The 16318-nt window shown below is 40.4% G+C and overlaps 1 protein-coding gene across 1 annotated transcript in view; it reads left to right on the top strand.

The window, feature by feature from the left end:
• The first annotated feature begins 254 nt into the window (after window positions 1–254).
• The window catches only part of HAO1 (hydroxyacid oxidase 1), a 54561-nt gene continuing 38497 nt past the window's right edge, over window positions 255–16318 (top strand). Inside the window, exons 1-2 of the mRNA XM_028524442.2 lie at window positions 255–439; window positions 5692–5843. Coding sequence (XP_028380243.1) covers window positions 303–439; window positions 5692–5843 — 289 coding nt within the window. The 5' untranslated portion in view covers window positions 255–302. The remainder of the gene's footprint in view (window positions 440–5691; window positions 5844–16318) is intronic.

The following is a 16318-nucleotide window of genomic DNA, read 5'->3' on the forward strand; positions in this document are numbered from 1 at the left end:
CAAGAGAGCATTCATGCAAGTACTTCTCTATGTCGTTAATTTCAGCTCAGTGCTCTGCCTTTGAAATGTGACAGACATCATAGCCTCCCCAGCGCCAGTTCTGATGGCTTAGGTGTTGCTCTTCTTTTGGCCGATAGCTGCAAATGAAATTTCAAAGTCTAAGCATATGTTTGCTAACCAGAGAACTAAATCTGAACTTTGGAAAAAGTCTATTAATAATTGACAAATACAGAGTTATCAAGATGTAGAAGGCAACACAGGAAACAAATAAAAACAAACTGGGGTTGCAATAACCTGTGAACATGTCCACCCGGCTAGTTTGCATCAGTGATTATGAACAACATGCTAAATCAGTACTTCCAAAGTCTGTATATGACTATTACAGGTCTGGGGCAAATGATCAAGAAACCTTGGCTGATAATATTGCAGCATTTTCCAGGTAGGAAATCTTATTTCTTTTTAAGGCATGTGTTAAAATTACATAAAAACATTCTACCAAAATAAGTTCTCCTATTTTCAATGTTGATGATGTAGAGTCATTTGTCTAGATATATGCTTAGCGGAGAGGAGAAAATTCTTGGGGTTGTGAGACATCTTGGGCTTTAGATTATTTTAAAGTATTTCAAGTATTATATATAAAGTATTTTATATTGAACAACTGACTGAAAAAGCCAACCCTAAGGTTCCTCACTTGAAATTACGTGAATTAACTAATTTAACTGTGTGTGAAAATAGTGGTGAATTCTGACAACCCCATTTCCTTTGTCTCTGAGTGTGGCAGTGAAAGTGTGTTCATGGTGTAGGAAGGAGCATTTCATGCAAGACAACATTAAATGCAAAATAAGCATATTCCTGGTTGAGCCAGAATAGACTGTTGCCTCAAATGTTTCCATCCTGCTGGCTTTTCCCCTTGTCATTCATTTTGATTACTGTCATCTAAACTTTCACTTTAGACCTCAATTTGTCTCTGTAGCATTCATCTTTCAACTTTGCTGTTTTCTCTCTCCTGCAAAGAGTTTCATCTCTCTTCCCAAGCCAGTCTTCCCCTGACTTTCATATTTCAAAGCGTAAGATCGTGGGCATCATGGTTTATGTGTTTTTGCTTGTAATAAAAACAAGAAGCAAAATAACTTTAAAAGAGTATTTTATCTCCCAACAGTTATAAAAATGGTTTATTTGCTCAAGTAGGCGAGAAGAGCCCTACTCCACTGGAGTCTTTCAGGCTCAGCCACTTACATTACAGCCTTTAGTGAAGCCAATGAGTGTCGTGGGTGCTCAGAGATGGTGATAAATTAAAGGGGAAAAGGCAGAAATTATCCAGGGAAAAGAATCTGCCTTCCTTCTTGATTTCTTCTTTAGTTTACAGCAAAATCCCTCAAAATTGCTCTCCATGGGTGAATTAGGAGAAACGAAACCATGCTAACCAAGGTGTTCATCGGCAAGCAGCAGAGATCCCCTGAAAATCAGTGTAGCAGCTCGAGAACGGGGTGAAGTTTGGGGCCTCTCCCAAACCCCTTTTAGCCTTGACTTTGTCTCAGATGTTCCTTGGAAACCAAGTGAGCTGAAAAGGTACTGGAATAGCCACAGGAAGGGAAAAGTTGGCTAAGAGTAGAGGAGGGGCTTAAAATTCTTGAGGAGATTTTTATTACAACAAACATCCAGGACCATTGCCTATCTAGCATCTCAGGCCTCTTTTCTGTGTAACTTGCTGGGCGACCCTTCGTCCTTCACCCTGTGATGAGCTGATCACGTGGAACTAAGAGTAGATTTTGTGCCAGGATTAGTGTGGCCTTGGGGTGATGGGATGAAGGGAATTGATCTGAAATCTCTCATTCTGATTTAAACAAAGACTACAAGACACCCAGACCTCAAATAGCCTGTTGTGACACAATGACAGGGCATTTTAAAGACATTTATGCAATTTATGTACCTCTCCCTCTGACAAGTACAACAGAAGGTCATGCACAGTGACAGCTTTTGTCTCTCTGCACTTAGCTCTGACAACCACAATTTGGAGTTGTGGGGACATGAGCCACTTATGTGACCCAGCAGTTGCTTGGAGACATTTCTGGGTAACACTTGGAACTCCAATATGATTGTGTCCCCCTCAATAAAAGGACAAATAAAGTTAAATAGACAGAACCACCCAGAAGAACAGAGTATTCTATTGCAAACTTGACAAGAATAGAGCAAATGTCAGCTTGCTACATCTTATTTGGTCTGACCTGATTGGAGTCAATTCCAAATAGAACAGTTATTTGCCATGGCCAGGCAGCTCACCTGGTTGGAGCATTGTCCTCATGCACCGAGGTTGTGGGTTCGATCTCCGGTCAGGGCACATGTAGGAGTTGACTAACAGGTGAAACAACAAATCCATGTTTCTCTCTCTCTCTCTAAAAGTCAATAAATCAAATAAATAAAACTAATTTGATTCTCTTATATATTAACTCAATGTATCCTTCTCAAGCATGGTTTTCACATATTTTGTGGCTTATTGTGGAACTGTCATTGGTAGAAAATGATTCTACAATTTGGGCATTTGGAAGTTTCGTGATGTTAGAAAAGGAAGCTAGTCTCAGTCCTGCTGCATCGCTTATTGACACTTCTAAATAACAGATGGTAAAAGTGATATCATTCTCTCTCTTTAATATATGAGAAGCAATATAAACTTACCAGTGGCATTTTCAGCATCCTTTTCATAAGGTGTAAATGTCACAGAATCATCTAGCTAGTTTGCAAAATGGGTAAGTATGTTGCTTTTTGCTCTTGCATTATGAAAAGCAACTAATTGTCTCTTATTTTTGAGGATTCATATGGAAAGGGATTTCAGATCCCAACTATTTTTTCCTTCTCCTTTTTCCCTCTGTGCTTTCATCCCCTCCCTTCCACTGCTCCCTGACCCCCCACCCCACAGCCAGGGTTTCTTCATCCAGACAAGTGTATACACACACACACACACACACACACACACAAAATCATGCACCATTTCAGGAGGTTCAAGGGGCTGAAGAAACCATTGAAAAATGAATGGTAAACAATAAGATTATAAACATTGTGGTATATTTTATATACATATATTTTATGTTTTAAATGCTTAGTGTAAAATAGTGAGGAAAAATTAGAATGCAATGTGATCACCTCACAGGATTTATAAGACATTAGTTCACTGTGTTCAGTTGGTGGGATTCAGTAACAGCACACAGCATAAACAGCTGATGATGAGTGAATACCTTCCTTCAACAGAGTAGCCCCTTTGGGGAGTGTGTATGTCACCTGATTTTTTGATAAATAAAATTTGAGCCCTTTGTTAGACGTAAAGTATGGGTCAAAAGTCCTGTTAAAGGATTCCCATCTTTACCCTACTTCCTTTACTCAGGTATCTTTTTTCAATCCTCAGAAAATGGTTTATTATTCAATTTGTTCAGTTGTTTTGTCCATCTTCATATCCTTTTCCCAAAGTGGAGGTCTCAGAAGAGCACAGTCCACAGTTATAGTCAACTCCTATTTTATGTACGATTTGGGGTAAAAAAATCACTTAAATTGGGGATGGAGTTGGGTGGGGCTTAGAAAGTTACTGAAAATATCTGACAGTTAGTTGTAATTGCTCTTTGGAAAATATCAAAATGTGGAGGGCTTTTTAGAGAACATACATTTTCCCACTCTATTGCTTTTTGTCTAATTTTGTCTAGGAATTGCATTTTGTGCATTCGCTGATAAGTCTCTCTAATGTCATCCTCTGAACAAAACAAGATGTGTAGGAAAGCTGGACCACACAGTTAAAGTGACTGCGCCACCGTGTGGACAAGTGTAAAGCTACAGCCTGAGATGGAATTGAACCTTGGGTTAAGTGGGAATTGGACATTTAAAAATGTCCCTCTGCCACACGGACTTACACACATATGCATACAGCTGATACCCTGCAGTTCTGTGTGTGTTTTTCATAAAAGCTCCCATTGTTTCCTTAGCCCTAAGTAAATATTAATGTCTCCCAAGACCTGTACTTCAATGGCTGCTATTAAAATCTTTTTCTTTCATTCTAATAATACACTTAGCAGTGATTGGTAATAAAAACTCTCCTTAAGGCTTCTGCCTCGCCCCCTTCAAAATGGAGATAAAAGAATCAGGCAGTTAGGGTCAGGGGAGAAGAAAAGACTTCCAGCAGCCGAGCATGCGGTGTGCTGGAAAATAATGATGTTCAAAGGAATTGCAAAGAAATCACACAGTAAAACTTCTTTATTACGCTTCTCAGCGGCTGAATGTTTTTACTTCATTATGTGAGGAAGGGTTAGATTACAGACTGTTAGCTATTGCTCAAAGCAACGTGAAGGCAGAATTTCTGCTTCCGCTACAGGAAGTAGGCTTCACTTAAGACTTTGGAGGTTCTATTTATTTTGGTTACTCCATTACCAAATCACATTTCACTACATTAACTAAAAACCTTGATATCCTGGAAACAGAGTTAAAGCTAGGTAATGAAAACTAAGTGCTGGATAGGTATGTATGTGTGTGTCCTCAAGGTTTATTGTCTCAATGCTCATTAGAACAGGGCTGCATTTTCTTCTGCTCACATCAGTTACGAACGAGGAGCAAAATTATTCCCAACAAACAGGAGGTACAAATTTTGCTGAGAGGAAAGAGAACTAGCTCTCCTGTAAATTTTGCTAGTGAAGTTTTGGTTTTTGGTTTTGGTATTTTTACTGTAACCCAAAACAATTGCAGGAAAAGGCGTTTAAGATAATGTTTAGTTGTCGAAATTTTTTTAAGTGAAAAACTCCAATCTTTGCCAAATAACATTTTTGAAGAAAAGACTCAATTTTACATTGAAAAAAATTGTCTTCCCTTATTATTACACTTCAGTGCATACAGAATTCAGCTTAAGGATTTTGAAAAAAGAAAACATTATAATTTTAAAAGGAACTGCCTGAGGCAGTTCCTCTGTATGCCATCTTCAAATGGTTTGGAGGAAGTGAAACGAACACTCTACGTTCACACACAAAAACCTGAGGGAATGTTCTAAGTGAAATGTGACTTTATTTGTAGTTGTACCAAATTGGAAACCTCCTAAATGTCTCTTATCAGGGGAATGGGTAAATAACCTCTGCTACCTTATTACCACTGAATACTCTTCAGCAACCAAAGGGAACAATCTACTGATGCTTGTAGCAACATGGATGAATCTCAAATGCATTATGCTTAGTCAAAGAAACCAGGCTTCCATGCCTACATACTGTATGATTCCATTTACATGACAGTCTTGCACAACAAAACTATAGGCACAACTCCCTGCCCCCACAGATTGATGGTTATTAGGGGAGGTGTCAGGGGAGAGCTTCACTACAAAGGCTGATGGAGACACTTTTCAGGACAGTAAACTGTTCTAGATCTTGATTGTTTTAGCAGGTATAGGACTGTATGCATTTGTCAAAGCTCAGAAAACTTTACACTCAAATGGGTGAACTCTACTATATGTTAAATATACCTCACTTTGAATAATGGCTTGATAAATTCATTATTATCTTATTGCTAACTATCTTGACAAACATTCAAATTGTCCCTTTTCCTTTAGCTCTGTAAAGTAGTTTGCTTGGTGGGAAAAATAGAAGAAAATTTTCTCTTTTTAACTAAAATGTAACGTCAAAACTCTAATTATGCTTTTGAAATTCTAAAACTTTTTCCCCCTTTAAACTCTAGATGGAAGCTCTACCCACGGATGCTCCGGAACGTTGCTGAAGTAGACCTGTCGACTTCTGTTTTAGGCCAGAGAGTCAGTATGCCAATATGCGCTGGGGCTACGGCCATGCAGTGCATGGCTCACCTGGATGGGGAGCTTGCAACAGTGCGAGGTAGGAAGAAGGTTCTTACCCAAAGGGACAGAAGAGGACTAACGTGTAGTGACTCCCTTCCCTGTGTGCACGGTACAGACACTTCCCTGGATGTTTTCACAGCCAGTGGAATTAAGCCCTTTGGCTACGCCATCCAAAGGCCTGGCCTTGCCCATTCTGCAACTCTGTTTTCGAACAGTGTGGCTCTGGTTTTATCAGGTATTGAATGAGGGTAAAAACAGTACAAACCTCCTCTGGTTGCACATACAATATGAAGTGCTTGAAACAGTGTCTGGCACACAGTAGTGGCTCAATAACTTTTAGTTGGATTGTGAGTATTAATATCAACATCTTAGAAAAGGGAGGCCTGAGAAATTGACTCACCTGGGGTCATACAGCTAGGTAGTGGTGCACATGGGATTTAACCCCATGGCTACCTTATTTCAAAGCCCTTCCTGCTTCCCCCAAACCCATGAGATTCTCACAATGAAAAAACAAATTCAGCAGCCTGTCATGATTTTGGATCATGATTTTTTTTAACTGATAGGTTATATTCCCAATAGAGCATTTCCAGCTGCCTTAGGAGAAGGGAAGGATGAGAAATTCAAAGATGAAGTAAAGAAATTTCTTATTAGGGCTAATTTACTAACTTCCCAGTCCTCCAGAAACTGTGAACATTGAGAAGTTATGCACAATGATTGATCTCCCTACATTCTGCTTCAGAAATTCATAGTTTGGAATGAAGTCTATCTGACTCCTTTGAATCTAAGCGGGGCAGGTACTTCAGGCCCAAAGAGCTGCAACTGAATACTATTTTAAAGCATTTTAGTTCTGAGAATTAAGGATCTTGTGGATTCATTTCCATTCTTGAAATGTCTTCCACAGAATTCTGCCAGGGGTATCAGCTCAAGCCAGTGAGTCTGCACTGGGGTCAGAGCCTGGGGCTTTTTGTAATTCTAGGACCACCCACAGACAAGCGGCCTTGAGGCCCCAGACATTTGTCTATGGTGATCCTGAAATTCGGGAAGGGAGAAGAAAAAGGGAAGGGGGATACTAGGTGGACATCTATTTAGTAGAGGCCTTCCCAATCGTGCCATAGACAACAACCATTGAAACCAAAGCAAATAAATCCACATAAGAACATGAAACTTCCATGATCTAAAATTTTTATTTAAAAATGACAACAAATGACCAACTTATAAAAAATAAAAAAATAAGACACTGCAAAGGGTTCATTCATGTCCTTTTTGTGGAGAGAGCCCTTATATTTGTAAAATAGAATAGCATATACCACAAAATTGATGAAAAGATGTAACTAAAGAGGCATAAATAGGAAATTCATAAATGGGGCGATAAAATGGCCAATAAACATAAAGATTGTTCAATTTCACAAATAAATAAATTAAATTATGATCATAGTATATTTTCTGAACATCAAATTATTATTTTAAGATCATGCAATCTGACCCTGGCTGGGTAGCTCAGTTGGTTAGAGTGTTGTCCCAATTCACCAAGGTTGTGGGTTTAATCCCTGGTCAGGGCACACACAAGAAACAACCAACGAATGCACAAATAACTGGAACCACAAATAGATGTCTCCCTTTCTCTCTTTCATTTCCTCTCTCTCTAAAATCAGTCGATAAAAAATACAGTTTGATGAGGTTAGAAGGAAAATGTGTATTTTTTAAATACTGTTGACAAGAGGATACAGTGAAATCATCATTCTAGAAAATTTGGCACTGTGTATCAATGTTTGTTTTTTTTAAGATTTTATTTATTTATTTTTAGGGAGGGAAGGGAGGGAGATAGAGAGAGAGAGAGAGAGAGAGAGAGAGGGAAACATCAATGTGTGGTTGCTGGGGGTTATGGCCTGCAACCCAGGAATGTACCCTGGCTGGGAATCGAACCTGGGACACTTTGGGTCCCATCCCACGCTCAATCCACTGAGCTACGCCAGCCAGGGCTCAACGTTTTAAGAATGTGAATTCTCTGTGATGATGTGAATTCTCTTCTAAGAATTCCAAGGAAATAGTAATGATTTTGAGGAAAGACATTTCTCCAAGGACCTTCATAACTCTGTTATTTTTAATAGGAGGGAATTTGGGAAAAGAACATACAAATGTCCCATAACTGGAAGTAGGTTGCAAAAAAGAGGGTGCATTAAAAATGGGATAAATGATTTAAAAATCATATTGTAGACAGAGTATAGTGTTGTGAAGTGAAAATATGAGAAATTTCTAAAAGCAGTTACAAAGAATAGGAAGATGCTAAAATGCATTTATTTTTAAAGATTAAGAAGCAGACTAGTCTTCACGACTGTTTATATATGACGACTGATGGATTATTCCTGACTTTATATTCTTCCTATTTTTGGTCTATACTTATAAAATTTCCTTGAAATTATTTTGTAAGAAGAAAACAATGAAAACTGAATGTATAAGAGGTAAGCAAAATGGAGACAGGACCATGAAGAGAATGAAAAAGAAACAGAGGAAGTAAAAGAAGGCAGTCAGCAGGACTCGCTTTGTAAAACACCCTAGAGCCTGCAAATCACTTGTATATGTATTACTTTATTTAATATGTGACAGGGGTCTCTGTGCCCATTGTGTGGGCAAAGAGCTAGAGTCCTAGAGAAAGCGGGATTTTCTAGCTAGGAAATGACAGGACTTACTCTCCACCTCCCTTCCAGTGGGTCCAAGGTCTATGCTCCTTACTGTTGGTCAGGTGGAAAGAAAAATGAGAAGAAAGCTTACCTCAAAAGTACAATACGATAGCCTGGGTTAGACTATTTTACCTAACATTATTTCCTCCTGGCCCTGACCATGAGGCACTATTAAATACCTATTGTATTATTCCTTTACATTTCTTTATCAAACACTTATAAAGTAAGTAGCACGTTCCAGGCACTATTCTAAATACAAGTATTAAAACGCTGAATCCTTTGAACAGCCCGAAGAAGTAGTGTTATGATGAAGCCCATTTTACACAGCAGATAAGCAGCTTGCCCAGAGTCACATATAACAACCCTGGCCTGAGATTCAGACCAGGCTGCCTGGCTCTCTACTCTGGGCTCTTAGCCTTGAATTTCCAGAAATAGCCCATCAAATGTCGTGAGGGGAAGCCCATTTATCTGTCAGTTACAATCTCCTAAAAGTAATTATTTTATCACCTGAAGAGCCTGCCAAGCAGGTCCCCCAGGAGAGTGAGATACTTGACAGACCCTGGATCAGGTGGATCCGGCAGAACCAAGGTGGGGTGCTACGAGAACACAGCAATCGGCAATGAAAGTGCCCTGGAGAATCTGTTCCAGGTCAGGTGTCTGTCTGGGCAGTGACATCACAGTTTACATTCTGGAGTTGTAGTAGATTTGTAGCAGAACTCTCCCTGCAGGATTTAAACATCCTTAAGTTTTCTTCTATATTCCAGTGACCACCTCTGGGTTGATGGTCTATTTAGTATTGAGACTAATCCTGAAAGCCAATGGCGATCAGCTCATCACAAAGAGTGCTCCTTGGTTGGCATGTTTTGGCTGTGGGATGGATAGGTGCCTTGGAAGGAAAGGGTGTGTGCCTTGGTGCCTGGGATATAAGCCCCTGTTACTTACCTTTTGTATCAGAACCTGCAACTTTTTGCCTGCTATTTTCTCTGGCAGCAGAATGACAAACATCAGGATGGGTGGGTTGGGAGTGGGGGAGTGGGAGGGACCCCTCAGCTGATGATGCACAGGAGTTTTAGCAATGCCCCATTTCTCTTTGATCGGGATCACCGACACATTTCTAATGTTGTTGCCCAGGGCTCCCAGTGGGACTGAGCCCCCACTGCCCTCAGAAGTTACCTCCTCGCTAACTCCTACTTGGCCGACTACCTTCCCATCAATTTACCTTGTGCTGATTCCCAGATTAAAGACTTGCTCATGTATTTGTCTCCTTGTTGGCTTCAGGAAGGATGCAAACCAAGGCGGAGGCTACCTCAAGGTTATATATAGCCCCAAGCAAATTTAAGGAAGAGATTACTTTCTTTTCTCAAAACTCAGAAAAATTGACATGGCATTATGCAGCTGATATTTGATTTACTTTATTGTTTCAAAATATGGAAATCCTCTCAAGCAAGCCTGATCCTTGCGGAAATTGTGAAATCTATGGAAGTTGTTTAGAGGACTTTTTTTCCTCCAATCTCTTAATGAGCTGGTCCCACGTTAAGGTTTCCTGTTTTTAGGGCCTTGGCCCCCAGCGAGAAGAAGTTGGGGCCAAGTTCAAGAGATTGGGGTTAGTGAGCAATTCTCTCTGGAGAAAGTATTCCCTTCAGCCTGGTTGGTATGTATTGGTGGGGTTTATTTAAATCCCCAGAAAATGGTCTGGCCTGAATAATTAAAGTGGGCTTCCAGAAAGGTCTGGACATTGCCATGGTATCACAATCTCATCTTCACAGGGCACTGACTCAGGGGCTCCTGGCCTTTCTTCTTGCCACTGCGGGCATGCCCGCGTGGTATGAACTGGGAACAGAGCTGTGTGGTTGTGGGGAGGCCAGTGGAGTGACTCTTTTTTTGTTTTTCATTTTCAAAGTGGCAATGAACATGTGAATTTCAGATAAATAACAAATCATTATAATTGTGTGTCCTGTATGTTTATTTGCTATATGTGGCAGCCCTAACTGAATAAGACTCTTACCTTTAGGGGTTCTTGTGAGGGTTACATAAGATTAATGGTAGGGAAAGCTTCCCAAAAGCTTTCCCTCAGAGTTTTATTTTCCACTCAGAGTTCAGAGTCCCCTGTATCTTTCTTTCCTACACATGAAAAACACTTTTAGAAAAGTACACTCCATTTATGACTTCATGGGAGTGAAAATGGCTTTTTTTACTTTGCCAAAGACATTTTTGTTTGTTAAACTTTATGCAGGAAAATGAAGTTTGTTAAACTTCAAAAAATGGTCTTAAGGGCCAGGCTGGTAATGTAAATACCCAAAGAGAAAGGAAGTTCAGGAAACAACAATGCAAGCTCCCTGCTGGAGACCAGCAAACCTGAGATTCCATGTTCCATCCACAGGGGGCAGCCCTGGCTTGCTGCTGGCTAACTGGTGCCCCAAGGGAGTGAGGACGTGGGGCTGTCAATCTTCACAATTTTAAGAGAAGCTAGAAATCTTGACTTTTATGTGCAATCTCCTAGTTTTTAAATGTTGGCACATAAATCAAAATTGGGGCAACAATGTGTGGGCCAAAGCAAATACTTTTGTGGGCTACAACTGTCCCTTGGGCTGTCTGGCTGGGCTGGGACATCTGATTTATGTGAAAATTCACCACTAACTAGCTTCACTTCTTGTGATGGGTCCTCTGCACTCTCTAGGATTACCTTGTTTCCTCATTGATAAAGTGAACTGCTTACTGTGTTCAAAGGAGCCTGGGGTTGTACCCAAGGATCTCAGAGAAGTTAGGTTCCACTTATGTTGTATGTTGCAGTTCAAACGAACAATTCTTTAAAGAAAAAGTTCTGCTGCTAAGACAAAAGCAAAGGAAAAAAACCTCCACAATGAGCCTTGGCTGGGTGGCTGAGTTAGTTGGAGTATTGTTCCTATACCAAAAAGGTTGTGTGTTCGATCCCTGGTCAGGGCACATGTGGGAGGCAGCTGATTCATGTCACCTCTTTCACATTGCTATTTCTCTCTCTCCCTCTCTCCTTAAAATCAATGACTGTATCCTTGGGAGAGGATTAAAATCAAAACAAAACAACCCTTCACAATGAGAAAACTCAAAAAACAAAAACAGAAAGTTCCCAAGAGGACTAGATGATTTTTATAATTTTTATTCTGTATGTATTAGTTTTGTGCTCATTTAAAATTTTATCAAATACATAAAGAGAGATTGTAATGGAGTAGTGTGGAGCAGAGGTCCCCGGAAAACAGGGGAGATCCCTGAAAAACAGGGGAGCTCCCCCAATTCTGCAAAAATGCAGGAGGGGCAGAAAGGTGCCAAAGGACCAGAAGGCACAGTACTCACGGCACATTGCAGAACAAAGGCAGGTAACACAGCCCTGTGCCTTCCTGAAGGGAGGGGCTGTGGAAGGAAGCTACTGCCAGGGGCAAACTGTACACAAAGAAAATATGACTGTGAGAACTTGTGCTGGTGGAGCCACTAGTGACATAGCAGAGCAGGGGGGAGTGGGAGGGGTTGGGGGAAGCTTATACAGCACCTGCATGAGCTGTGGGAGGCTAGATGCCTGACTCTGGACTGACAGATGCATGTGCACCTCTGTGTGGCTGGGAATCTTTTGCCCTGACTATAGATGGCTGCCGAAAGACAGTCAAAGACACTGGGGAACTGACAAAAATGGCAGACACTGATGCACCATAAGAAAAGCCGGCACTCCCACTGTCTTCCTGCACATGTGGGATTTCAGGAGGGCCTTTTAAAAGCAAAGGGCAGAAAGGCTCTCTTCTGAGGGCACTCACTCTCTCGCTTGCTTGTGCTGCTGGTACCGGTGCTTGGTATGGAGAAATCTCTCTCTTGCTTTGGAGCTTGGTGCAAGCTCTCTTTCTGGACTTTTGGCATTTGGACATTCTGGGCCTCTGGCCCTGCTCCCTGCATGGATGGGAAGACTTGTGGGACCAGGAGATGCTGGGCCCACCAGCAGCTTAGACCCTGCAGAGGATGGAAGTCCACTCCTGGAGACAGGGTCCTACACTGGGACATGTGCCTTCCTGGGCTCCAGCCTATGGGACACTGTGATCCAGTGTAACATGGCACATGGTTTTGCTGCAAGAGGATGATGACTCTGCAACCCACTAGTGCACATGCCAGAGAGGATGGAGGTCTGTTTGTGTGACTGGCTTAAGGACAGATAAGGAAATGGGGAACTTCTGGGCATGGTGTTGGCTTGCAGCCTTTTGGGAGCAGGAGAAGTTCTGGGTCTCATGAAAGAGAAAGGCTCAGAGCAGGAGTGCTCTCAGCACCCCCAAGTTTGGAACCCTGTTAATAAAAACCTGTTTCTCTCAACACAATTGTTGGGTTGTATATAAGGGTGCCAAGTGACCAAAGCTCAGTGTGCATGGTTATAAGAACATTCAAAGTAGAGAACTGACCTTTCTTAGTTTTTTGAAATCCCATCTCTATCTTCTGCCTCTTACACGCTGGAGAACACAGGTCATGGAGAGAGCTCTTGTGTGCCTGATTTTCCTTTCTCATAGCTGCATTTCTGGAATAGAGGGGAACAAGGAGATAGGCATTTATTACTGGATCTCCCTGAAAACACAAATAGGTGTTTAATAAATGCTATATAAATTTTAAAAGAGATACTTCAAAGTCTTGTGGAAAATAATGATAACAATAGATGTGTGCCAGGCAATTTGAATTTATTAACTCATCTACCCCTGAGCACCATCCAAACACGTGTGAGCCCAAGGCTGTAAGGATGTTTCTCCAACTCCTGAGGATGTGAAAACTGCGGCTTGCAAAGGTTGAATACTTTGCTCATGGTTATGGTTCACATACACAATGCTGTCAATAATATCCTGGTCAGTTACTGCTACTTCCAAACAGTGTTAATAGCAGCAAGAGCCCTAAGACAAGCTCTATGCCATAGTCTTGGAATATTAACTGCAAGTGTTCTGTTTTTATAGTTTTATCCCTTTAGTTTTGAAAGGATGCTACAAAACCAAAGTATACGAAACTCATTAGAAAATACGAGTCTTGTATAGATTTCAGAAACATAAATAAAGGGGCTTGAATTTTAAACAAACAAAAATTTAACAAGAATTTTCCTTCTGTCTTAACTGTTAAGATAGAAGGAAGCCAGCTGGAAAGCACTGAGTGGACTGCAGTTTGGCGTGCACTGTATCGTGATTCAGAGATTTATTGCATTAAGTGATCCAGTCAACAGTTTGGTAATTGACAATCATTATATTTAAGCAATCATATAAATTCTTGTACTTATAACGGCACACGCATTTGAAACTAAGCTGGTTTTTGATTTTTTATATAAACTTCAGGGATGATTACAAAATCATTTCTACAAGTATTTAACATATTGAAGAAAATAGCAGTAATAAACATAAATGCTAGTAGCATATAAGAGAGGTGGTGTCTTTAGGTTAAGTTTCCATCTTGCAAGACAAGTAGAGCATCTCTGACTTCTTAAAGAACCAATTAATAAATGCTCACTATTCACTGAGGCTTTAGGACATTATCATGGAATTCCCTCTGGTTTTGTGTACAGTGGCTGTAATAAGTTGTATTTCACCATCTCAGGAGCTACATTAGCTCTTTTGCTCCATTTAAATATGGAAAGGCAAAAAGAAAGAGAAAAAAAACGGGATTAAATAAACAGGCATTAGTCCCGTTGCTTCTAACCTGCCATACAGACGAACGCCACAGGAGGGAGCGCTGGGACCTCAAATACAGAGAAATCCAGCCCACCTGACGTGTTCCAGGAATGCTCAGCGTATTAGCAAATTCTTATTAAACTGTCAAAAGAAAAAAAAAAAGATTTTTAAAAGAAATTCCTGCCCCTGGATGCAATTAGAGGCTACCACACAGGATTTGATGGGCCATAAAACCATTAAATCTAAACACTTTCTTTTTGAGCCTAAAAGGCCAGAACATTCCAAAGTGAAGTTTTGGGACTCAGCTCTGACTTGACCACCTATTAAGGTGCAGGTGGAGCGGATTGCGGAGGAACACAAAGAGCCATACAGACCCCAGTGAACGGAATTAGGGTGTAGGTGAGAGCTTTAGCTGTTGAATTTTCTGGATTTTCCGAGATTAAGTGATCAACCCTAACATTGAGTGAAAGACCATTCAGCAAGAAAAATTGTCATTTCCTTTGCTCCAGACCCAAACGATGTATTTTTGAAAGCTTTATTGATTTATATATTTATGTGATGTACTAGGTGACCTAGTAGATATACATTTCAGCATAACTACGAGGAAAATATCCCCGTTATTCTCAATTTTCCCTAAATCCAGGAAAAACACCAGATTTGCTTTAAGTGAAACTTTCGCTCTTTCTGAAGGGAGTATCTTATGCACCAGAAGCTTGGACTTCACGTTCCTATCATTAATCCTCACAATAGCCCCGCAAGACGATCATCATTCATCATTCCCCTCACTAGACGTGGAGGGAAAGCAGGCCCTTGCCGGAGGTCTAGAGCTGGTCAGTGGTTAAGGTGGGGTTGGATCTGCTTCGTTCTAGAGTTGGACCCCGCTATTTGTCTCTGTTCATTTTTTATCAGTTTTTACTGAGAAACAAAAGTAAGGAGGGACTAATGGAGAAAACTTTGTCCAAATTACATCAGTTAAACATTTGGCAGGAAATACCTCTGCAATATTGTATTAACGAACATTGACTCACACCTTTTCTCATCTTCATTTTTAAATTACTTCAGCTGATTTATGTTTTTAACCTTTTTTGCCAACAATCAAAACTCAGTGGAACACTCCTGCACACACACATGGCATGTACATATATGTATGTGTACATGCACACATGTGTACATGTATATATTAAAAGATTATAGACTTCTTTATATATTATGCACATACATTTTATATAAAGTATATAATTAATATCTAAATTTTTTCAAAAATTATAGATTCAAGGTTTAAATAGCTATTAAAAATTGGACTTTAGCAATGTTAAAGACCAATGTCACAAGATATGATTTTGAAGATTTTGTACCCTAACTTGAGCTATTGGGCAGCTTTCTGGAGGGGATAAAATCACTTCTTCTGGGATTATTAGTGTGCCTGATGACAAAGCGTGACTTTGAGAAGTCAGAGGCTCATCTGTGTATCCCAACACAGAGGCTGTTCAGTTGAGGGAGGCGATGGACATCGTCGTGTGCAGAGCTGATAATCCTCACAACAATTTTGAAATGGCATCTTAGTATGGGGTGGTCTCCATCTGCCAGCTATGCCCAAACCTGACAAGTCGATACAATGAAAGGGTAATAACCTGGGAATCAGTGCAATGCAGCTACTGTTTTATTCTGTTGCAGAGTTCTGCACAGAGATGAAGAGGAAGCAAGGAGGGAGGGACTAAGTTGTCATTGGAACTAACTTTTCCTCAAAAATATTTCCATATAGTGAAAAAGAGTTCTCACCATATAGTGACAGAGTGATCACTCGTGATTTTACTGCCCAAACTCAGTCAATGGACTGTGATGAAGGTATAGGAAAGATGAAATCAGGTTTCCTGTCCTTTCTTGGCAGTGTTTAAATTGACTGAGTTTCCTAAATAGTAAATTAAGATTTGTTTGACCACTCCTAAGTATTGCAAGCATAATTTTAGTGGAAATTTTGTTCTTTTCTTAGATCACTAACTTCAGAACATTCTTTTTCTAAGTAATCTCAATGGTAATTTTAGACATTCACAGGACAATGTTAATTGTGTCTTTAACAAACCTGTGTAATGGTAGTTCCTGTGCAAAGAAAGGTTGGTACACTCACTCAGTGGATGTGAGGGTGCATGTTGATGCAAACATGACAGTGTGCCAGACCCTGAGTTGGG

The sequence above is a fragment of the Phyllostomus discolor genome, chromosome 9 (assembly GCF_004126475.2).
Source record: "Phyllostomus discolor isolate MPI-MPIP mPhyDis1 chromosome 9, mPhyDis1.pri.v3, whole genome shotgun sequence".
Classification (NCBI taxonomy): Eukaryota; Metazoa; Chordata; class Mammalia; order Chiroptera; family Phyllostomidae; genus Phyllostomus; species Phyllostomus discolor.